Here is a 22,557-nt window from a genome sequence, read left to right as displayed (position 1 = left end):
GGACTGCAATATTGTGTAACAAAATATATCTAATTATATATTATAATAATTTAAATTATATAATTAAAATTATCATAATTTTATATAATATAATTATGTAGGTATATTATAAATTTAAATGATTTTTCTTTACGATCATTTATTTTCGGATCGATATTATACATTTGATAGAATCAGAATTCTAAAAATTTTGAAGAACATGTAGCTTATGTGTTTAACTTGTAATTCATTTAAATGATAAGATTTTTTTATAATAAATATATAGCTTATATATATAATTTTAATGCTATAATAATTGATACACATAACGTTACAAATAAACTACAAGATTATTTTAAATTTATATAAACTATCGAGTCATTTTATGGATTACAAGTCGTCTCTCTGGGGAGGCGTTAATAAGTACATCTCATCGTGATAAATTATCTGCTCGAATTCTACTATTTCGACAGTTTGCGCGTTTCCTATTAGCCGTTGGTCATTGTTCCGCATAGTCGAAGCTGCGTGAAAAAACAGTTCGTTTGCGTTGCCTCTGAAAATGATACGGTCAATTCAACCGACCGATCGATTAGTTACCACAATTTGAAATAATATCTAAATTATATATACCTGCAATTCATATCGTTATCGTTATGTTGAATGATCGGCCTCGTCTGTGGGGTATCGATTGTCGAGCAACCGTGATAAGCAACAACTTGCTTAGATGACTGCGAAGACTTTCGTGAAGCCGCGCTCGAAGCTTTACTTTCGTCCACCGATCTTTTAAATCGTTTCATCAGAGTTTGATCCTCGTCGCTGAACACACACTTCTTCTTTCTCGACAAATAAGATTTGCTTTGCAAATCTCTTAGGCTAAAATTTTCCTTGTCCTGCCTACTCATAACAGAATTATCAACTTGAACGGAAAAGTACATCTATAAGTAATTTATAATCTATATTCGAATTAATTGTTAATTAACGTTACGTTTTATAATTTTTGTCAATAATCGTTTTCATATTTAAGATAAACTGTTCATCATCTGCATCTTCCGTGTCCTCTATAAAAGTGATATTAGGCTGCTTTTGCGTTAAACTTTTTCTGTGTATACAACCTGAACTTATTTCTCCTGTAAAGAAATAATAAAATTTGTGTCGCGCAGAATCTTTTGATAATAAAAAAACAATGTAAATGGCTGGGATAAGAAGTTACCTGTCATAGTGAGTGAAATATTTTTATAATCAATAACATTGCTCTCATTACTTTCCTCATTATTCTTCGTCTTTGCAACAGATTGAGGTATTTTGTAATTTGAGCGGTTATCACCGCTCGGAGGTTGCGGAATCAAGAATTTTTGACTTATTTGTCTATCACGGACACCTTTATCCATTTTCGAACAAATAGCTGGCTATATCTGCATAAAATTAAAACAAAAAAATGAAATATTCCCTTCGCACTGAAAAAACTTTTCTTCTAACAATTAAATAGAGTATAAAAAATGACAGCAGTTAGAAATATAAGTAACAACAGTAACAGTTAATTAAACATTGCTCAGCATGGAATATTTTTTTCTAAACCTTATCGTACAATAATAAGAAATTACGATAGACAAACATTTTGTGATAAATACAAATATAGCGCATACATTAGACAATCTTCTTTAAAAAATTAAGGATCGAAAAGCACGCAAAATATATTAAATGACAATCGTTGATGACAACAATCTGGACCTTCTTATCTTAAATAATATTTTCTTTGATACTTTATTACTTTATTCTTTCTTTTCAACTTCAAAGTCTCGGCCTCTTTCCTATCCGCACCTTTTGTGCTTGTCGATTATACGTCTTCGTTCTTTTCACCCTTTAACTCAGTAGAAATTGAAATCAAATGTGTATCTGGTTCATTTCTAACGCATAGCGTGTACGGTCAAGAGGAAAGAGGAAAAATAGATCAGAACAGATGATAGATGATCATAATATTCATAATAATCCAATAAGTTAGTTTTTACGACCACAGACCACGGTCTTTGCCACAGACTTCTACTGCTTTCTATTCATTTCTACTGTTTTCCAAGTTTCCACCACTCAGCCACTCACTTCGCCGCCATGTTTTATGCTGTCCCGTTCTATTGCATGCGAAAGGCGAAAGTGTGCGAAGCGAGCAGTCTAGTTGGGTATATAAAAGTCCGTAGCTAGAACGTCAGCGGATTACGCTGGATTAGGTTAGGGTTTAAGTTACGCATTCGTGCGGTGCCATAACCTCTCGCTCTATTTTCCTTCTCATTTTCGGCGATTCTCACGCGAGTAGCGGGGACGGGACAGGAGTTTATGAGAATTCGCGACGGCTTCGGAGAACCATGCGACTCGTGACAGCGATAAATGCCAAGCTGCCGCTGATTTTGAGGCAGCGCGGCGTGATCGCGCGCTCCTTCCGCGGCGACCGGTCGGCGGCCACGGATCACCACACACCGTCGCCGATTTGCGTCAGACCGTGGCTAACGCGGATAGAATACCCCGGTCACAGGTCGGGATTGCTGAGGATCGCCCGGGTTCACCCCGCGATCACGTCGGTGAGATTTTTCACGGCGAAAAAGTACTCCGATCGAGACCCCCCGAGGTAAACTGAGTTTATTTGAATTTCATCAGTTTCCGTATGATCTCAATTAACTTGTATTTTTTCCCTTAAATTGCTTGACTTTTTCAAACTCGAGTAATTCTCTTCCTTTTCCCCCTAATCAATTTGATTAGTTTCCATATAATTTTGTTAATTAACTTCTGTTCTATCCCTTAACTCGCCTGACTTTTTCAAACTCGAATAATCCCCTTCTTTTTCCTCTAGTTTGTGAGCTTAACAAACTTGCTCTCTCTGTAATTTATTTGCTTTGTAATTTAGCAATAGTTTGTTACCTTTCCTATGCTTTTATCTCTATTATTCTTGATATATTGGTATTTTTATACTATCTGTGTTATTATAGGTATCATATCTTATATAATAGCTATGATAAATTATATTATATATGATGTTACTTCTGAGAAACTACAGTTTTTGTTTTATATGTATATATCCATGTTGTTTAGTGATGGCAATGGAGAACAGTCTGGAGATTATCCCGCCTCTCTGCCTGCAACCGTAGTGGTACCTGAGGTATGGCCTCACGTACCGGTCATTGCAATCAACAGAAATCCAGTGTTTCCCAGGTTTATTAAGCTAATTGAGATTAGCAATCCAGTTCTGATAGATTTAATACGTAGAAAGATTAAGTTAAATCAGCCTTACGTGGGAGTCTTCTTAAAGAAATCCGAAGAGTAAGTTCTACCAAATCATTTTCCAGTATTAATTAAATTTACTGAATACAAAAAGCGTCAAAACTAATAATTATCCAAATGGTAGATATAGTGCAAATAATAATAATAATGTAAATTTTAATTTATACAGGAATGAAGCTGATGTTGTTCAAAGCTTGGATGAAATTTATCCGATTGGGACTTTTGCCCAAGTACATGAGGTACAGGATCTGGGAAACCGGTTAAGATTGGTGATCATGGCACACAGAAGAATCAAGATTGTTAACCAAATTTTTGAGGACGCCACTCCAAAGGTGGAACACGGTAAGGAATGTATTTGCTATTTTCACGTTGTAATAAAATAACACTTTATAGAAATTTAGTGTTTGGTTAATCGATTAAAATTTTCTTATTCAACTTGGCGTGGCTCTGTTTTTTGGTTATTCTGTTTAAATATCGCCCTGCCTACTTTACACAGAGATGAAACTGACGTTTCCACTATTAAATACCACAATTACCGTCCCTGTAGACGACACAGTAACCAGTGGCAAGGTAAATCGGAGAGCTTTGCGTAAAAAGGCAGAGAATCGAGTTACAGACCGAACTGAGAGAACAGAAAAGGTCAGTGAAGCGGGCTCTACAGAAATAAAGCTGCCGATAGATTCACCCGAGAAGAGTACAGAGAAACCATTGGATTCATCAATCCCCCCGGCCGGTAGTCAACCTGTACTAATGGTGGAAGTTGTAAATGTCACACATGAAAAGTTTAAGCAAAATGAGGAGATCAAGGTAACAAATAAAATAATATTGAAGGATTCACAGTATTACTATATTAAAAATAATACCATTTTTATTTTTTTTAAGTCAATTGATAAGCAAGTTAGATAAAGCATTTATAAATATTGAGATTTGAGTTGAGATTTTGGAGACACTATGCGATTTTAGCAGTAAAAATTAGGATTAAGTCAACTTTTATTAGAAATATATAAAAACAGTTAATTTTTGAATGTACCTTGTGTTATATGATACTATATATTACAATACCAGAAACTAATTTCACTGTCAGAAATATTTTCTAAACAGGCATTGACGCAAGAACTCATCAAAACAATCCGAGACATAATTAGCATGAATCCTTTGTATCGCGAATCTCTGCAACAAATGCTGCATCAGGGACAAAGAGTTGTGGATAACCCGGTTTACCTCAGTGATTTAGGTGCTGCCTTAACTGGGGCGGATGCACAGGAATTGCAGCAAGTTTTAGAAGAAATGGACGTAAGTACATCATGCATTGCATTGTATCATGTACATCGTATAGGATTCCATAGAAAATATTAAAATAATATTTTATTCATAGATTCTAAAAAGACTGAGGTTGTCGCTTGCGCTTTTGAAAAAAGAATATGAATTAAGTAAGCTGCAGCAAAAAATTGGCAGAGAGGTTGAAGAGAAAGTAAAACAACAACATAGAAAATATATTCTTCACGAACAATTGAAAGTTATTAAGAAAGAGTTAGGGCTGGAAAAGGATGACAAAGATGCGATAGAAGAAAAGTACAGGGAAAGAATAAGACAAAAGACAGTTCCTAAACCAGTCATGGACGTCTTGGAAGAGGAATTGAATAAACTTTCCTTTTTAGAAAGTCATAGTAGCGAGTTCAAGTGTGTATCGATATTAAGTATACATATTACATATGTGATTTATATAAATTTCATATAAATTTTGTATTTCTTAGTGTTACGAGAAATTATCTCGACTGGCTTACGTCTATGCCATGGGGTGTGACAAGTACAGAGACTCTAAATCTTCAAGATGCCGTCAAAATTTTGGATGAGGACCACTACGGAATGGACGATATAAAGAAAAGAATACTTGGTACACAAAAGCGCTCATATACCTGTAGATATTATTTAAATAAAAACAATGCTTTTCATTGTATATTATGCTTTTAATTACAGAATTTATTGCTGTTAGTCAACTGAAAGGCAGTACACAAGGAAAAATATTGTGTTTCTATGGGCCTCCTGGGGTCGGCAAGACTTCAATAGCTAGATCGATCTCTCGCGCTTTGAACAGAGAATATTTTAGGTTTAGCGTCGGTGGAATGACAGACGTAGCTGAGATTAAAGGACACAGGAGAACATATGTGGGAGCCATGCCAGGCAAAGTCATTCAGTGCTTAAAAAAGACCAAAACTGAGAATCCGTTGATTCTGATAGATGAAATCGACAAAATCGGCAAGTATGTAATCTTTTTAAACATTGTATTATATATAAAAAATATACAATGTCTCAGAGTACAAAAAATTTAGAGAATATCTGAGAATTAAAAATTTTTGATATTTTTATATATTTTTTGGACTTTTGCATCCTCTACATTATCTGTAATATTTTAGGGGACACCAAGGAGATCCAGCGTCTGCTCTTCTCGAAATGCTGGATCCAGAACAGAATGCAAACTTCCTGGACCACTATTTAGATGTTCCAGTAGATTTATCGAAAGTACTATTCATTTGCACGGCAAATGTAATAGACACTATTCCGGAACCACTAAGAGATCGTATGGAGATGATAGACATGTCCGGTTACGTTGCCGAAGAAAAGCTCGCCATCGCGAAACAGTACTTAGTTCCACAAGCTAGAACCGAGTCTGGTCTCAGCAAGGAACAAATCAACATACAAGACAATGCGCTCACAGCGTTAATCAAATCTTATTGCCGAGAATCCGGGGTGAGAAGTCTGCAGAAACATATAGAAAAGGTGCACAGGAAAGTGGCGTTCAAAGTTGTCAAGAAGGAAGCTGACAAAGTTGACGTCACTGTGGACAACTTACAGGATTTTGTGGGCAAGCCTGTATTCACGCACGACAGGATGTACGAAATTACGCCTGCTGGCGTTGTGATGGGACTGGCGTGGACCGCCATGGGCGGTTCCACGCTATTCATCGAAAGTACCATCAGAAAACCGACCGGTGGCAAAAAATCCGAGGGTACTTTCGAGGTCACTGGTCATCTGGGTGACGTGATGAAAGAGTCCATACATATCGCGATGACTGTGGCGAGGAATTACCTGAAACGGGAGGATTCTTCGAATACATTTCTGTACGATTCCCACCTGCATATACACGTGCCTGAAGGAGCGACCCCGAAAGACGGACCTAGCGCAGGTGTGACGATCGCTACCGCGTTGTTGTCCCTAGCTAAAAATCAAGCCATCAGGCAAGACGTAGCAATGACGGGCGAATTGAGTCTCATGGGCAAGGTACTTCCTGTCGGCGGTATCAAAGAGAAAGTTATTGCAGTAAGTATAAACGTAATCTTGTATTAATCCCAACCTACTAGTCTTAATTTAAATAAGCTTCTCTCTGCTATTATTACATAATATTACATAGTTTAATATACTAATTTTATTAAATTGTTTATCACCAAAGCGTGCGTTTGTGTCAATGTTTATAATAGCTTTCTGAAACGTAATTAAGTAGTATAGACTTGTAAAATAATTGCTTTGTTGTTCAAGGTACAAGATTATTAAAACTACACTTTTACTTTTAGGCGAAGCGAGTTGATGTTAAATGCATAATTTTGCCCGATGAGAACAAGAAAGATTTCAACGATCTACCTAAATATATTACAGACGGTCTAGAAGTGCATTTTGCTTCGACGTACGATGACGTTTATCGTATATGTTTCGCGAAAGCCGATTCTCTTCGATCCGCTAAACCAATCACTGATCATGTCTCCTCCGCACAGCCAACATTCGCGTAAAATAATATACAAAGTGGATGATTCCGAAATGGACACAGATATGTTTGTATGAATTTTCTTTACCATGATTAATAGTATCGTTATTGATCTGCTGTATCACTTTATCATACAAATAGTATGTACTAAATGCAAGAATATTTTACTGACAAAATATCTTATTTCGTATGTTGTTTCTTGTACATAAAATCTATGATATAATTTAAAAGGTAATTTATATATTTAACAAACAAAATGATTTATTTAAATAATTGACTTTTATATTAAAAGCATTTTTTAAATTGATCATAGGTATCTCATTGACCTCTTAAATTTTATTATTTGCAATTATTCGATTCATATTTAATATGTTTTAAAAGTTTCCTATTTGTAAGTGATACAGATGTAATCGAATGAATTGATCTGGAAATGTGTATATATAAAATAGTATACAAAATAAGAAAGAGAGAGAGATAATTATACTTATACTTAAGAGAAAACTGTTCACCTTTTGTTGATATCTTGAAAAAGAAAGATTTTTTGTTACATTATTTTGTAAGAATGGGTTATCATACTTTATTATGTATAAATGCCGTTACAATGTATAAATGCAAATATACATATAAGGAAAATATATCTTTTATTTTTCTCAAGACTTGTTTCTTCTTGTTAAAAATTTATTTTTCTCCTTGAATAATTCATGTATAACATCTATGTAACTATGAAAATATTTTTCCATTCCGAAGAAACTATTGTACATATTGCTAATCTGTTGTACTTTGAATTAGCAGAAGTAAATAGTGATAATACTTTTTAATACAACAATGTTTGTAACATTACATTGTATATAAGAAAATCTTGGTTTAAAAATAAAACATTTTACAATATAAATCATTACACTTCAATAGATTGAGCCTTTAAAATTTAATGTTAAATATGTAACTAATTAATGACAAATATAATAATTTATAATAAAATAATGACATAATTGCTATCTGTAAGTGATGAATATGACTGAATAAATGAGAATTATATAAAAGATAATTTTATATTCGTGTCAAGTTGGTATATCCATCTTACTGAGCCTGATTATGAAGTCGCACAGCCTCATCTGCACCTGAATCTCCACTGGATTATTCGTCACATAGAATCCAGGTACTCCAGCCTTTTCCAATATGCTTTGCTGATCAGCTACCTTTTGATCTAGCTGCAGGACCAATTTCATGTCCATTTGCTTCAACTCCTCCTTGTGCTTCTTGTACAGCGCTACTTTCATCGAGGCTAGCTCTTCGTCCGTCATCGTCGCCAACAACGCTTCCTGGCACTCAATCTTCTGTTGATTCAAAAGCTGTAGTCGCTGTTGGAAGAGATGCTTTTCGGTGACGTGCTGTATCTCCATCAAACCCTTCACTATCTCAAAGATTGTGTCGTTTAACAACGAGTTCGCCAAGCCAGATAACAATTCGTAAGGCAATCGCATCTGATACTTCGGCGGTAATTCTCCAGCCATGTGCTGCAGCTGTTCCACTAGGAAGTAAAGCTTTGTCTGCAGATCTTGAGGAGTAGGGCTGGCAATGTCCATTTCTTTCTTTGTGGAAATATCTGTGCTTCGTGAAATGCGTCGATATGTGCTCTGTCCACCTTTACGACAATATTTGTTTCTAATTAAGTAATTACAGTATATTTTCTACAATTTATTCTAACGTAATTTTATAATACCAAATAACCTCGGTGCGTTATCAGTAAATAATAAGGAAGCGAAGTAATGTCTTTCTTTTTGTCGAAATATCCAAGGTAAAAACGGCAGAATAATTGTTTGACACTTAAAATATTAAAAGGTCTTCATTCGTTACTTATTGCATGTACACGTGATAGTACCACAACATTTGTCTTGTGCTTGTCTGTTTCAACCGGTACCCGGTACCTTTAATCAGAGACAGAGAGAAGGGAGAAGCCTGAGAGCGGTCATGAACACGATTTGGCTGTCTGTTACCGAATCCTGTCGGTAATGTTCACGATTTTGTGGTTCTCTTCCGTGCTATGTCCACGATTTTTTGATTCTCTTCGGTAAAAAAAACCAAAAAAATCGTAAACATAACACGGAAGAGAATCACAAAATCTGTATTTGTAACGTGTTCTATTTCGATGTCAGCAAATTTACAGCAAATATATGAAAACACATGCAATGCATTAGTTTGCTCAATATGCTCTATCACGCTTGGCTATCTGGGTTATTGCATCGTAATAAAATTTTTTTTATTACTCCAATGCGCGATTGGTATATAGCAACGTACATACCGTGACTGGCACGTTAGCAAATTAATAAATCAATAATAAAGAGACTGATGGGTTCTGGTATTGATTTTCTCGCACACTCTCATGAATGATAAATTCATACGAGTAAGGCGTAGTACGGTTCCTTGTTACGTGAAAATTCATATGACTTTTCTTGATATCCCGACCTGACCTGACGGACTTCCGCCTACGCTGTATAATCCTGAGGATTTCCTGCTACCTGGTGAATCGGAAGCGTCGTGCAGTGAAGGAGGTGAATAAACATTGCAGAAATATTTTAGCAGAAATATTTAACTTCTTTTCCTCATAATTTACTTTCGTTATTTGCTTTTTTTATATTATATTATATTTTAAGTACACGAACTGTTTCTTATTATTAGTAACATGCGTGCTTCACGCACTTAAGATTATGTACCGGAAATTCTCACGATAGTTAACATATGTTATCAACTTTTTATATCTCAGTTCCAAATTTACTAAATTATTTTCGTAATAATGATCATAAAATTATAAATGTCAAAATTTGATTAATATTTTAATGATTATTTAAATCTGAGCTACATTAACAGTATAGTGAAATAAGTTAAGTAGAAAAATGTTAGAGACGCATATGTTATCAAAAAAGTAGTTACCATGTGGATGAAAATGAAAAAATATATAAAAAATTTTTTATGTGATTTGAGAGATCAGTAGACAATTCATATTTTTACTTAACTTAGCCATGAAATCGAAGAAGAATAAATATTTTAAGAGAACAATAATGCGAAATATACACAATTTTGTAATAAATGAAATGTACATGCAGGCAAAAATATATAATAAGCAAATAATCACGGAAAAAAAAGATTAGCTACTATAGCTAAAATAGTCGTAATATATGGATATAACTAACATTTTTTGCAACGAGAGTAACATTTTTTGCAGCGAGAAAACAAAGGGTTTTGCTACTATTGCTAAACTATAACTCTCGCTGCAAAAAATATAGCTCTTGCTGCAAAAAATATTAGTTATCCATATTTTACGACTAAAAATTACTAAAGATGTTGTAATCGACCCAACTGGCCAAATTTATTAATCGAAAAACGCCTTACGACTAAATTTAGCTAAATTTTTTTCCGTGATGCATTTGCCACTTCAATTATCAGTACGTTGATGAAGTGTTGTTTCGCTTCATCTATTCAATAAAAAAACAATATGTATATTGACTGAGACGCATATATATTGACGCAGAGTATGAAATCCGCGGAGATTTTTTTCCCTTAAAATATCACATATAAATTTCATATCCCGAGATAACACTCATGACGACCTTCGTAAATAATTCCACTAGATTCTCGCTGTTCAGAAAAATTATTCAAGTTTAGGATGACGGTATTATGGACGGCAACGAATAATGCATGAATTAATTTTGGGAATCGTACACCCTCACAAAATTAGCTATTATAGCAAATTTAATTATAAAATAGGGATAACTAACATTTTTTGCAGCGAGAGCAGTATTTTTTGCAGCGAGAGCTATAATTTAGCAACAGTAGCAAAAGTTTTACAAAAAGTTACTTTAACAAAAGGTAAACTTTTTTTTCTGTGCAAAATCTGATGAATTTAATTCATGCATTCTTCTGAAATCTTTCTGCCTTAATATATTACATATTTTCACACATTCATGCATATACCTATACAATATATACTCATTTATAATTTCCTTTAACGTTTGCCGGGCTTAATGAAACAAGACCCCCCTCCCTCTCTTGTCTCAATACTAGGATGATAAATGCTCGCTTCTACTGCTTCTAACTCCTTGTCGTATTCAGTTCATGATCACACGAGTGTTATCATCGCTCTGTTATCTCATTTAGCGTCTATTGGTTTATTGAGAGATAAATCGACATGTGTTTAATGTTGGCCAAGTCTCAGTTATCTAAGAATAAATCAGGAAATCCGACGGTATAAATATAAATGGTGACCAAGTAGAGAGAGAGAGAGAGAGAGAGAGAGAGAGAGAGATCATATGTCGTGTTCGTGACAGTCATCTGCAGTGCCGAATGAAAACATACGTATACTCGCAATTTCATTCGAGAGTATAAAAAAATGCACTGATGTAGCTATAGCCTGTCACTTCTGCGTTCTGCGTGTATCACTTCGCGGCTGGCTTTACGAAACGGCACAGTGAAGTGAGCATTTAAGTGAAATAAACGACCAAAGTCGAAGCAATTTACAGGTCAGTGTGTCGATTATTATCAACGCTCTGTTTTCCTCAAACTGATATTCAGTCGGAATTTATTAATAAAAATTTTAGATAAAGCCTTGTAAAACATGTAGTTATAGTGAACTCACTTATACCGTATTATATTTAAAAAATATGAGATCAACTTGCTAATAATGCAATAACATGTGTATAGGTAAATATGAATAAATAGGAATAAAAAGCACCTGAATAAATTATATGACACATAATTTAATATACTTTAATATAATTTAAGAAAATATGATTTTACAAAATGATACATCAGTGGGAGAATCTCAAGTTTATTCCGTGTAAATTGCATGAGTCGCGTGAGTTTGTGAGAAGAAGAGTTTAAGTTGTAAACATATATAATGCGCAAACATTATGAACGCGATTATAAGTTCTTATGAGATATTTCTCTATCTTATAGACAATATTTTAGAACGTATAAATAGTTTTCCATATCTTTAAACAATCTTATACTTTATAAAATATAATAATGTAGAAATCGAATATATATATAAATCGAATATATCTGTCTAACACAAATAACCACTTCTCCTCTTTACTTTTTAAATTAAAGAAGATAAGCCACAACAAATATCATTTCAATTTCTCAATGCAATATTAATTGTTATACGCTTTTTAAGATTAACAATCCAGCCAAAAATTATTAGTTGAATTGACGTCAATTGGATCGATATTTTTTATTGATATATTTAATAGTTGATGTCAAATACTAGTTTAGTTGATATCTTTGTCATCTTCGACCTTGCTTGGCATCTTCACAATTGCTTCTAATTGAGAAATTGAGACTATTTCTCAATTAAAAGCAATTGTGAAGATGACAAAGCAAGGTCGAAGATGACAAAGATATCAACTAAACTAGTATTTGACATCAACTATTTATCGATGCAATTGACGTCAATTCAACTAATTTTGTAAGATTTTTATTGTCTTTCGGCTAATTCTATTTCGAATTAATCCAAAATTGGAAAGCATAATATATGTACACAATAAAAAATTTTGTGTATTTTTGTTAAAAAAAAGTCCTTGTTAAAATTTTTGTGTAAAGTAAGCAACACATACATGTGTAGATTTAACATATGCCTGCTATGTTAATTGAACTTAACAAATGTAAAATGTAAAATTACTAATAAGCATACAATATAATTTTGACATATAAATGATAGTAATATATTTATATTAAGATATAGTTTAAAAAGTCAATTAAATAAACCGAACATTAGTTTGGTATCAAGGCTTATTGAAAAAAATAAAAAAGTTAATTAGAATGATGCAGCATGGTGATTAATAAATGCATTCACGCAGTAACATAACGTTAATCACGATTTCATACATCATAAAAGGAGCGTCGCGCGTCGCTATAAGATCGTGTACATTAAAAGTTCAGTTAAAACATTTTTGCCTATCTCTTATCGTTTCGATGAGATATACGCTTAGATTAGATTAGAAACATAAGAATTGATTTTTTCCGATGGAGTGTGTCACTTCTTTAACATGCGTAAAAGCACTAAAAAAATACTCTTGTTTTTATCTGTAATGTAACATACCCAAAGTTCATCATTCAAAATTGAGGAGAAAACTTGGGTTTGTTTTCTTTTAAGATAAGTAGATTTAATCTAACAAGATTCATTTGAGTGTTACATGTACTTTATGAGTTTTCTGTGCAGCAAATATAATTAGCGCGATATTTTTGTAGCTCGACGACTTGAGGCCGACTTTTGATGCCTTTAACAATTAAGCAATATAGTATGCTATTCTAATTAAAATGTATTAAAATATTAAAATAAAAATATATAGAAATCTGTTGCGAATACTTCTTAGGAAAAACTATAATAATGGTAATATAATAGAATAAACAATCAAACAGATTTACATACTTATTATGTGACGTGCCAAATTGATGATTATTGACATTGAAAATTGTGTAAAGCTATTAATTTTTATAGTAGGTATTTCAAATAAATGAAAAGTAACATATTAAGACGTAACAATGTAAAACATACAACAATTTTGACTGAATAATAATAATTTGACTTCGATATAAAGAAATTACGTTCATATTCTTCAATAGCGTAGTGACTTTACTGCATATAATCATATGTTATGCTTTATCTAAGCATGACATACGCGATTACGTACTTGCTTGAGCAATTATTAATTACGTCAAATGAATAGTTTTCAACTTTAATCTTATCTCGTTGTTTTTGTTTTCGTAATGATTAATGTTAGCATGTTAGAGTTATATAATGTGAAAATAGTATAACTAAAAAAAAAAGGTATTACACAATTAAATATATCAATATTTATGTAGTATAGGATTTGTATAATTATATGCATTTTTTAAATGTTACCATGTATTTTATCAAAATTCTCTTAAATCCATTTTAATCAATTTATTACATTAATCATTGCAATTAAGATGTATCATAAGTTTAATTAAAATAAAATTTATTTGAAGTCGATTAAAGAATAAAAAGTTTTGTCATTTATTTGCATTTCTGGCACTTGATTAGTAAACCATTTTCATTGTGATTTATATCATTTGCTATAAATTATTTATATATTATTAAAATTATATGTGTTCCTCATAAGTTCAGTCATTAAACGTCCATCTAATAATGGGCGGATTTGATTCTGAAAAAACCGCGGAAAACATTTCTGAGAAAACTCATCAAGGTGAAATATGGCTGATGTCATTCGACCACAAGTACGTACTTACCGCAACTCGATCACGTTCGACGGGATCTCAACGCGGAATGTACGTATGCCGTTGACCAAAAAGGGAAAAGGGAAAAGCGGCTTCCCATTACGCTCTTAATTGAAACAGCTCTTAACTCAAACGTATAGGAGAATGCGCGCCCGTCTTGAATATTGACGGATATGAAGAAAAAAACGACGGTAAAGCGGGCGGGGAAAAAACGGCGGAAGGGGGGGCGCGACGAAGGAAAGGGTGGAAAGGCCGGAATGAGTGAGAGGGAGCTGGTTAAAAAGGGACACAAAGAAAACGTGATAAATCTCGCTGCGAACAATAAGTTATCGTAAAGAATCGTTTTCGCGTATCGTGACACGGCGGGAAGATCAATGATTTGTCGGGAAAATTCTCCAATTCCAATTCCAGTTCCAATTTCAGAAATGGCCCTAAAGACACCGGCATGGCTGAATCTATGCTTCGTAGAGAAGATCCTGCGAAAGTCGGAAGGCGACAACTCGATTCAGGTGACCGATATATTCTCGAAACCGGCCACGGCTAAGGGTGACAACTACTCAAGCGACATGTTTAGGGTTACTGCTGAATTTTCGCGTGACCAAGGCGACAGTAAAATTACGGAGAAGAAATCAATCATTGTTAAAATCTCGCCTATAGCTGAAGGTATTCGTCAGGACCTTGTAAGTTGATTCAACTAATATAATATTTCTATTACAAATAAATCAAATTAAGTGGCAGATTCTACTATTTCGAAGTAGATTTCTAATCAACAAAAAGACCAGGACAATTATTTTTGAGGCAATCAGTGATTGAAAATAAAATTATTTTTATCAAGTTCAAAGAGGCACATATACATTTAGAAGAAAAGTATATGCTTCAGTCATTTTAAAATCAATTTTGATTTGCGGAATAAAATTATTATTTATTTGTCATTTCTGAGAAACCAAAACTTTTTATTTAAACCCTTACATCACAGAACTAATTGCATGCTTGCAATGTTTGATTTTAAAAGATTTTATTTGTTAATCTTAAATAAACTTTTTACAGATCGAATTATCAGGCGTCTTTGACATCGAGATATTGATAATGTCAGATACTTTGGATAAAATGAATAAGTTGTTAGGACCGGAGCATCGCTTAAGCGGGAAGGTCCTATACGTGCAAAATAAAAATCCAACGCTTCTGGTGATCGAGGATCTCGCGCCTCTCGGCTTTCGCATGGCCGATCGTATGTCTGGTCTTGACCTAGCTCATACCATATTGGCGCTTGACGGACTAGCCAGATTTCACGCAGCTTCTGTAGCCATATGCGAGAAGGTAAATCACTACGCGTGATTCACTTGCTTTTAGCTTAAATGGACACGTATGTGCCTAACTAATTGTAAGCAGTAAGTCCTACATTTACGAAATCGTAATTTGTAATTTATATTGAAATTTACATTAAGAAATTGTAACAAATAGTCCTCCTCGTAACTATCTTCAAGAAAAAATGTTTTCTAAATTTGTTAAGAAATCACATGTTTATTGAAATTAATGTCGTAGATTTTTTTCTATAGCCTCATGTATACATATAACGTTCCAAATTTCCAATCCACACTACAAACTTATTTACTAAATTTTATAATTAAATGAATAAATATCAATGTTCTTTGATAAAAATATTTTAATATCTAGGAACCAAAGCAAAAAGAGATGTATACGAAAGGAATATTTAACGATCAGTGGCCGCCAGAACTGCAAACTTTTTTCGTTATGAGTCTTAAAGCTTTAGCAGATGAGGTTGCAAATTGGCCAGGAATGAAAAAGTAAGATTTACATGAATAAACGCAATATTTATTAATCTAATTCTTAATGTTTAAGATAACATAAATAAACATAATAAGCAGAAACTGGCAAATATATATAGAAACACAAATTGTTGTTTAGAATATACAGCAAATATTTATGATTTTTCCATAATTTTATAGAATTCCATGTTTATGTGACTTTTATTTATTAGATACTCGGAAAAAATTGCTAAACTCTCCGACCACGCATATAAAATAGGAATAGATGCATCCAAGTTATGTGAGGATGAATTCAATGTTATTAATCACGGCGATTTCTGGGTAAACAATATGTTGTTCAAATATGACAATGATGGCAAACCTGTTCAGCACATTTGTGTAAGTACCACCACATTATAAAAAAATCATGTATTTCCTTTAAATACAAGCTTATTGATTTATTTATTATTATAATCACGATTAAAATTTAAGATTGAATGACGAAATTCGTGAAATCTAATTTGTACCTGCATGTAATGACATAATTTATATTGTTGAAACAGCGTATTTACTTTAAAACTATATCTTAAAAGATTAATTTTGAAAAATGTAAAGCATCGTGAGCATAAATTAAATATAAATAGGTATAGCATCGTTTAGTCACCTTGTTTTAATTATCTATATTTCTGAATTTTTATTATCATTTTTGTAGTTGAATGCAATGCAAGTTGCAGTTAAATGCAAAATAAATTTACATAAAAATTAACAAAATAAATAAGACATAAATATATAATATTCCGAAAAGTATACGGTATATGTTAACGCATTTTAATGATTCGCAATATCGACTTTAGCGATCAAGACAAAGAGGCAGCGCTCTAATATGAGATACTTGAAACTGCAGTATATTATATGAATAATGCATAAATCCAGTTTGATCACATTCTGGTACATCCGCCACCTGTCTGCCGGTGTCATTCGCGCGAACTCTCAACTTTCTCGCCGCGACTTCCTAAACACGAGTCCCACTTCTTTTCCGGGGCACGGATTTCATTTCCAATTCAATTGCCAGGAGCTTAAAAAATCGATCGAGCGACAGAGTTTGTTTGATATTACAGGTGGATTTCCAAACGTGTGTCTACACATCGCCGGCAATCGATCTTCAATATTTTTTCAATACAAGTCCTTCCCCGGATGTTATTGAAAACAAGAGAGATGTTTTATTAAATGAATATCTTGGCGTACTGTCGGCGACTATGAAGCAACTGGGCTGCAAGACGCAGCCACCCACTATGGAAGAACTGAAAGCTACCCTAAAACGAAGAGCCAGTTATGGAATGATATCATCCTTCTCAGTTTTACAGATAGTGCTGTGCTGTAAGACTGAGGCGAAAGATTTGAATGAGATCATGAATCCTGATACTTTTTCAAGTCCGGGTCTAAAGAGCGAGAGTTATAAAAAATTGATGATGAAGAGAATTCCAATGTATGACGAATGGGGTTTGCTGGATCTTTAATGAATACTTGACTTTTGTTGTAATAAATAATGTAGAAAAAATAATAATAATAACAGATCTTTTAGTTTGAAAGATCAAAAATTATTCTTTTATGATGTAATGTAATGTTTTCATATATATAATATAAATTAATGGCGATGAAATGTTTAATACGATATATGAAATATGTGTCATCTCGGATTATATTTTGTATTTTAATATAATTAATATAAAAACTATCAGTTTTGAGAAAACTATCATTTCTATGTAAAGAAATTATTCTGTCCCGCGACAGAATATTTATTGGATCTCACGTCATTTTATTTCATTTATTGATACAAATAACTCAAGCTACTAGATGGATAGACTATAAAAGATTAGGATAAAATTGGCGCGTTATATATATGTATATATAAATAAAAATAAATATGCAATTAACAATCATTAATGTGATTGTTAATTTATATATAATAAAATTCTTCAGAAGAATATGTGAAACGTGAACTAAAATATCTTTTGATCTTTTTCATTCATCTTTTTTATTACACATGCATGTTAAATTTGTTTATACATTTTGCTTTCTTGCACCAATTTTTGTAATATTTAATCCTGGAGGAAAGGAAAAGAAAAAGGAAAAAAAAACATTTGTGAAAAAATACAAATTGTTGTAACAATAACTTTTTTTATATGTAATGGTTTGATTTATTTCATTTTATTGAACCTATCTATTCCTTATCTACAGATATTTCTCTTATTATTTTTTATTTCTTTAATTACATGCAAACTATCTCTATCTATTGCCTGTCTATAGAAAATTATTGTTATTATTGTATATCTAAAAAATATGTAGAAATATTTTGAAAACCTTACCCGAAAAATAAACGTCAAGGGAAAACTCAAATCATGAGACAGTTCATATAAAAAAAATATTATTCTATTTCTTGTAAAATTTTATTTTTATTCTTTATTTCCTTCTATGTCTGTTTTTCAATAATTATTTTGAAAACAAATTTAAAAATGTAATTTAATAAATTTAGTTAATTGATAACAAATATAGATACTTGACAATAAAATATATATTTCAAAATTCCAATAAATCGCCTATAAATTTCAGGCGACTGGTACACTTGGCGGTTAGTGTACTATGCGATAAACATTAGACGCATCAAATAAATGATGCATCGACATAACGAGCTCTGTTGTAAACTCGATGTGTGTGTACTGATCGATGTATAAATGATCGAGTTCCAGGATTAATTATTTAGCCTAGTCTGATCTAGTCTATCCATTTTAGGGCAACGGATTTGTGAGAAGTCACATTTATCTACAGTACTATTATATGGATACAATACATAATATTAAACTCACAAATTCGTTACCCCATACTATTATAAAAAATTCGTCACTCACCGATCCGATGCGCAACGGGCGGAGTAATTCGGCCACGTAGCTACGACGATACTGTAACAAAAACAAAAGATATAAATTAAAGAGGCGCTGAAAAGATACACATAATTTTACGCATTAGATTCACTGATATAATTATCTATTTTCCAGAAAAAATATTTACAAAAATAAATTTTTATAACATTTTAAATAATTTCTTTTTTTTCTAATTATTTTTAGCTTATCGAAATAAAACTCGGAATAAATGAGGAAAAACTATTAATTTTGTGTAGATAAAAGATGATATGCTCACCCCAAGGTTGCTCCGCCGGGGCCCGATGTCTCTCTCAGATCTCTTCCTCCTCTCCAGGACGTCAGGCCTCCTCCTCTCACCGCACAGGACACTCGCGAGAAACACTCGCGGATAATTAACTACAATCGCGCGCGGACTAATTTCAATAAAAGTCTTTCTCGCGCGCGATACTGTACGGCACTCCCGTTTAAAAAAGTCCTTTAGTCCGATTACTTGAACGGCACTCCCGAAGCAAACGCGACGAACCGGCTGCGGTTCGTTCGTTCAATTAAATCGGCGGACGGAGGGTACGTTAGCTTCCCCGTCTTTGGATTTTTATCCAAGCAGAACGAGAGAGTTTTGCTTGGGTAAAATCCTCGTACTGGGTACTGGGCCTTCCCACCTCGCCAAGGTCGTACCCATGGGAAGGAAACTTTACTCTGTAATATAAAAGCAGATAAGATAGATTTTTCGCGCAAATTTGAAGGAGTCGCGACGCCGATTGCCCCGATTCGTTCCGCGTTTCATCACTGCCGACTGCGTTGCAGTCGCGTTAACGGCGATGAAATGTTGGAAGATCTTGACGCGAGATACTACGCGAATCAAGTGGACGGTTAGTAAAGGCACGCAGCTGATTAAACAAAACCACAATTAAGATTAAATATTGTACGCACATTACGGTATTGAGCACGTAAATCTCGCGAATGTAAGTACTATATTAATGCATGCTTTGCACATAGGTCGAGGAGTCGCGATTACACGGCACGAAATACACGAATAAATAAATAAGAAATATTCATGAACGAGCGTTGTACGTTATTGTATCACAGCGTGCTATTACTTGAATTACTTAAGTACTTGAATCACGATACGATTTCACGCGTTGTCACTCGGCCCTCTTTCCGCTCTTCGAAAAGAATCGGGGATAATCGCACGACAATTCCGGCACAGCACACAGGACACAGGACGTTCAAAGCACGAGACGATTCGAGATGTGCCGCGTAAATGAATGCCATGCACATTCGATAGTCCAGACATATGGCATATATGGCGGCCCGAGCCGTCACGGGGCGGGACGAGCGATTATCGCCCGCGAATATCACGACGAAACTGCAAATCACTCACAACTCACAATTGTCGTACCCAGGCACCTTCGCCTCGACATCTCCGCCTCGAGCGAGCGATTCGCGCGACACATTGATTCATTCACGACACTTGATACACACTTGATGCAAATTTATTGAGCGCGTCGTCGATTATTCCCGCGAAATCCCGCGAGGAGCAGGAATGCCAATCGCACGAACGAGCGCGCGTTTCGAATAACAGCACCCACGGCACGGAGCACAAACACACTTGACACCTGTCCGAAATTCATCGGGAGAATGATTGGGATTGAGTAACATCGCGCGGGTAACGAGCGTCGACGAAAACAAGTAGCAAGGCCGTCTCGCCGATGGAAACAATCGTCCGCGCGCCGACTTTGAACGTACGCTGCTCCGAATTCCGAAATCGGCGGATTCATTCAACGGTCGCGGCATCGTGACGACGTGACCGACGTGACTGCCGAGTGCCGCGTGCCGCGCCGGCGCGCGGCGCGGGCGGCGAGAGCGGCCGAACGTGATTCGGGCGGATTCGGGGACTCGACTCGCCGCGCGGCGGCGAGAGCGGCCGACCGTGATTCGGCCGGATTCGGGGGCTCTCGGCTCGACTCGCCGCGCGGCGCGCGTAAATAAGTATATAAAATAAGTTAATATTTATCGATACATGTAAGATATAAATATTAAACTGATCCTCAATCAATTACAATCGAGAATATTTTATATCTTATCTTATATCATGTATCGATAAATATTAATTTATTTTATATATTAATATATTTATATTTTATATATATAAATATCTAATAGCCCTCTCCCCCTCTCTCACTTTTTCTCTTTTCGACAATCCCGATAAAACATTATTTTGATGCGCGTCCGTGCTACATCTGCAAACTGCAAATGTATACATCATATATTACATTTGCAGATGTAGCACGGACGCGCACCAAAATGTTTTATCGATAGTGTCGGAAAATGAACGTGGCTACGTAGTACCAATTTCGAAAATGGCGGTATAATGTACTGGCGGTAGTGTACAGAGGCCTTGGCGCTTGGCTTTCGACAGTCCCACAAAAAAGGCCGGGATTGGACGGGGATGGCCTCTCTCAGACTCAGGCTTCTCTCTGGCTAAAGTAGAATTGCCTGTCTTGAGAAATAATATTCCTGGTTACTGTTCGAGCAGTTCTCGCGACTTCTTCCCACGATAATCGGAAAGCTTGTAAACGACGAGAGCGAAAATGTTCGCGATTCGCAACGGGCTGAGAAGTACGTCCCGTTTGTCGGGCGTTATTTCCAGGACGTACACTAATTCGATCGTCAGCACACCGCCCACAGTAAAAATTTCCACCGCTGTGAGTAGAAGCTGCTCCGTGTCGTGTTGAATTACATAAGAGAAAGACACAGTTAACCCTAAGCGCGCAGTTAACCCTATATGTTACTTGCATGGGGGAGTAAATACTTCACACACAACCCTTCCCCCTTTAGAAATCTAAATTTACAGCGTAAAACTTTTATATCGATCGTATGCTAGTTGCACAAATTGTCTCACGATTAAAGGAAGAATTACGCTTATCTTTATCTAGAAGATGTATAAAATATCAACCTTTATTTTATTGTAAATCCATCAAAGAGGACAATGAAAGTTGAGATAATAATATTGTAAGATACATCCCAGGCTAGTTATGGTTTAAATTAAGAAGAAAAACCACGCAAGTAATTGTTGGGTTAACCTCCATCAGTGGAATGTAAAATTGTGAGAGATTCTCCATGTTTTACTACAAGAATAGTGAGAATTGATTGAAAAATGAGGACTTAATGCGACATAAAATTTGATAGAAAATTTGGTACAACAATTAATATTTCTTGTAATGGAAATATTAATTGTTTTGGAAATGTCATGTTTGAATACACCACGATTGTCGCTTTCGCATAGATTAATCTTATTTTATTTGTAATAATGAGGACAATTTTTGTTACAGGAAAAGATATTTGCGTTGCTCTGTATATCTGGTTCGCTATTGATATCACCCATGTACATGGTTCCGAGATTCAAGAAGTATGGCGAAAAGAAAGCTTGAGGAAGTTAAATTGGCGAGGCCTCGAAGAGGATGCCTTGAAAATTAGTTCGCAAATTAGTTATGTTAAAAATATTATTTATGACACGTATCCAATGGCATACGTTAATAAATCTTGGAAGTACATCTAAATTGTCAATAAATATTTAAAAATAAAAATGTTTTGCGTGATTTGTCACTTCAAAATAGAT

At 34.5% G+C, this 22,557-nt stretch overlaps 4 protein-coding genes and 1 long non-coding RNA gene across 13 annotated transcripts; 3 read left to right on the top strand and 2 right to left on the bottom strand.

Annotated features, from left to right (window-relative positions):
- Positions 1-128: 128 nt before the first annotated feature.
- LOC139770962 (uncharacterized) lies at positions 129-19,604 on the bottom strand. 3 transcript variants are annotated; one of them, XM_071703291.1, is made up of 6 exons: positions 19,216-19,604; positions 18,927-18,977; positions 1,190-1,391; positions 965-1,106; positions 610-873; positions 129-532 (listed from the first exon to the last, which is right to left on the bottom strand). In XM_071703291.1, exons 3-6 carry the CDS (start codon positions 1,365-1,367, stop codon positions 370-372), a joined length of 747 nt encoding a protein of 248 aa, XP_071559392.1. In that variant the 5' UTR covers positions 1,368-1,391; positions 18,927-18,977; positions 19,216-19,604; the 3' UTR covers positions 129-369. The 3 variants fall into 3 exon arrangements, with proteins under 3 accessions (XP_071559392.1, XP_071559391.1, XP_071559393.1); XM_071703290.1 differs by lacking the exons at positions 18,927-18,977; positions 19,216-19,604 and adding an exon at positions 1,748-2,146; XM_071703292.1 differs by lacking the exons at positions 18,927-18,977; positions 19,216-19,604 and adding an exon at positions 1,798-2,146.
- On the top strand, positions 2,181-7,654 carry Lon (Lon protease). Of its 2 annotated transcripts, none has more exons than XM_071703287.1 (10): positions 2,181-2,593; positions 3,055-3,282; positions 3,413-3,585; positions 3,791-4,050; positions 4,345-4,536; positions 4,619-4,923; positions 4,998-5,137; positions 5,221-5,503; positions 5,658-6,561; positions 6,813-7,654. In XM_071703287.1, exons 1-10 carry the CDS (start codon positions 2,334-2,336, stop codon positions 7,023-7,025), a joined length of 2,958 nt encoding a protein of 985 aa, XP_071559388.1. In that variant the 5' UTR covers positions 2,181-2,333; the 3' UTR covers positions 7,026-7,654. The 2 variants fall into 2 exon arrangements, with proteins under 2 accessions (XP_071559388.1, XP_071559387.1); XM_071703286.1 differs by having other exon boundaries at positions 3,740-4,050.
- On the bottom strand, positions 7,625-9,330 carry Gdl (gonadal protein gdl). Of its 5 annotated transcripts, none has more exons than XM_071703293.1 (2): positions 8,721-9,330; positions 7,625-8,642 (listed from the first exon to the last, which is right to left on the bottom strand). In XM_071703293.1, the coding sequence occupies exon 2, from the start codon at positions 8,581-8,583 to the stop codon at positions 8,059-8,061; it is 525 nt and encodes a 174-aa protein (XP_071559394.1). In that variant the 5' UTR covers positions 8,584-8,642; positions 8,721-9,330; the 3' UTR covers positions 7,625-8,058. The 5 variants fall into 5 exon arrangements, with proteins under 5 accessions (XP_071559394.1, XP_071559396.1, XP_071559395.1 ...); XM_071703295.1 differs by having other exon boundaries at positions 7,625-8,662; positions 8,729-9,330; XM_071703294.1 differs by having other exon boundaries at positions 8,729-9,330.
- Positions 9,411-18,204, top strand: LOC139770961 (uncharacterized). 2 transcript variants are annotated; one of them, XM_071703289.1, is made up of 6 exons: positions 9,411-9,549; positions 14,678-14,934; positions 15,302-15,571; positions 15,929-16,059; positions 16,254-16,419; positions 17,139-18,204. In XM_071703289.1, the coding sequence occupies exons 2-6, from the start codon at positions 14,680-14,682 to the stop codon at positions 17,535-17,537; spliced, it is 1,221 nt and encodes a 406-aa protein (XP_071559390.1). In that variant the 5' UTR covers positions 9,411-9,549; positions 14,678-14,679; the 3' UTR covers positions 17,538-18,204. The 2 variants fall into 2 exon arrangements, with proteins under 2 accessions (XP_071559390.1, XP_071559389.1); XM_071703288.1 differs by lacking the exon at positions 9,411-9,549 and adding an exon at positions 11,096-11,514.
- A 1,730-nt stretch (positions 19,605-21,334) lies between the features above and the next one.
- On the top strand, positions 21,335-22,525 carry LOC139770959 (uncharacterized). Its single transcript, XR_011717855.1, has 2 exons — positions 21,335-21,643; positions 22,271-22,525. It is a non-coding gene; the product is annotated as an uncharacterized lncRNA (long non-coding RNA).
- Positions 22,526-22,557: the final 32 nt, after the last annotated feature.

The sequence above is a fragment of the Temnothorax nylanderi genome, unplaced genomic scaffold (genome assembly GCF_030848795.1).
Source record: "Temnothorax nylanderi isolate EJ_2023f unplaced genomic scaffold, tnyl_v1.0 TNYL_tig0035_pilon, whole genome shotgun sequence".
Classification (NCBI taxonomy): domain Eukaryota; kingdom Metazoa; phylum Arthropoda; class Insecta; order Hymenoptera; family Formicidae; genus Temnothorax; species Temnothorax nylanderi.
The sequence above is the reverse complement of the archived record's forward strand: the minus strand, read 5'-3'. Positions and strand labels throughout refer to the sequence as shown.

Coding starts and splice junctions, on each gene's coding strand:
- LOC139770962 (XM_071703291.1), bottom strand. CDS start 1,367: ATGGATAAAGGTGTCCGTGATAGACAAATAAGTCAAAAATTCTTGATT. Junction 1,107..1,189: donor TATTTCACTCACTATGACAG/GTAACTTCTTAT, acceptor ATTTCTTTACAG/GAGAAATAAGTTCAGGTTGT. Junction 533..609: donor GATAACGATATGAATTGCAG/GTATATATAATT, acceptor TATCATTTTCAG/AGGCAACGCAAACGAACTGT.
- Lon (XM_071703286.1), top strand. CDS start 2,334: ATGCGACTCGTGACAGCGATAAATGCCAAGCTGCCGCTGATTTTGAGG. Junction 5,138..5,220: donor TATAAAGAAAAGAATACTTG/GTACACAAAAGC, acceptor TTTTAATTACAG/AATTTATTGCTGTTAGTCAA. Junction 6,562..6,812: donor TCAAAGAGAAAGTTATTGCA/GTAAGTATAAAC, acceptor TTTTACTTTTAG/GCGAAGCGAGTTGATGTTAA.
- Gdl (XM_071703293.1), bottom strand. CDS start 8,583: ATGGACATTGCCAGCCCTACTCCTCAAGATCTGCAGACAAAGCTTTAC.
- LOC139770961 (XM_071703289.1), top strand. CDS start 14,680: ATGGCCCTAAAGACACCGGCATGGCTGAATCTATGCTTCGTAGAGAAG. Junction 15,572..15,928: donor CTGTAGCCATATGCGAGAAG/GTAAATCACTAC, acceptor TTTAATATCTAG/GAACCAAAGCAAAAAGAGAT. Junction 16,060..16,253: donor AATTGGCCAGGAATGAAAAA/GTAAGATTTACA, acceptor TTTATTTATTAG/ATACTCGGAAAAAATTGCTA.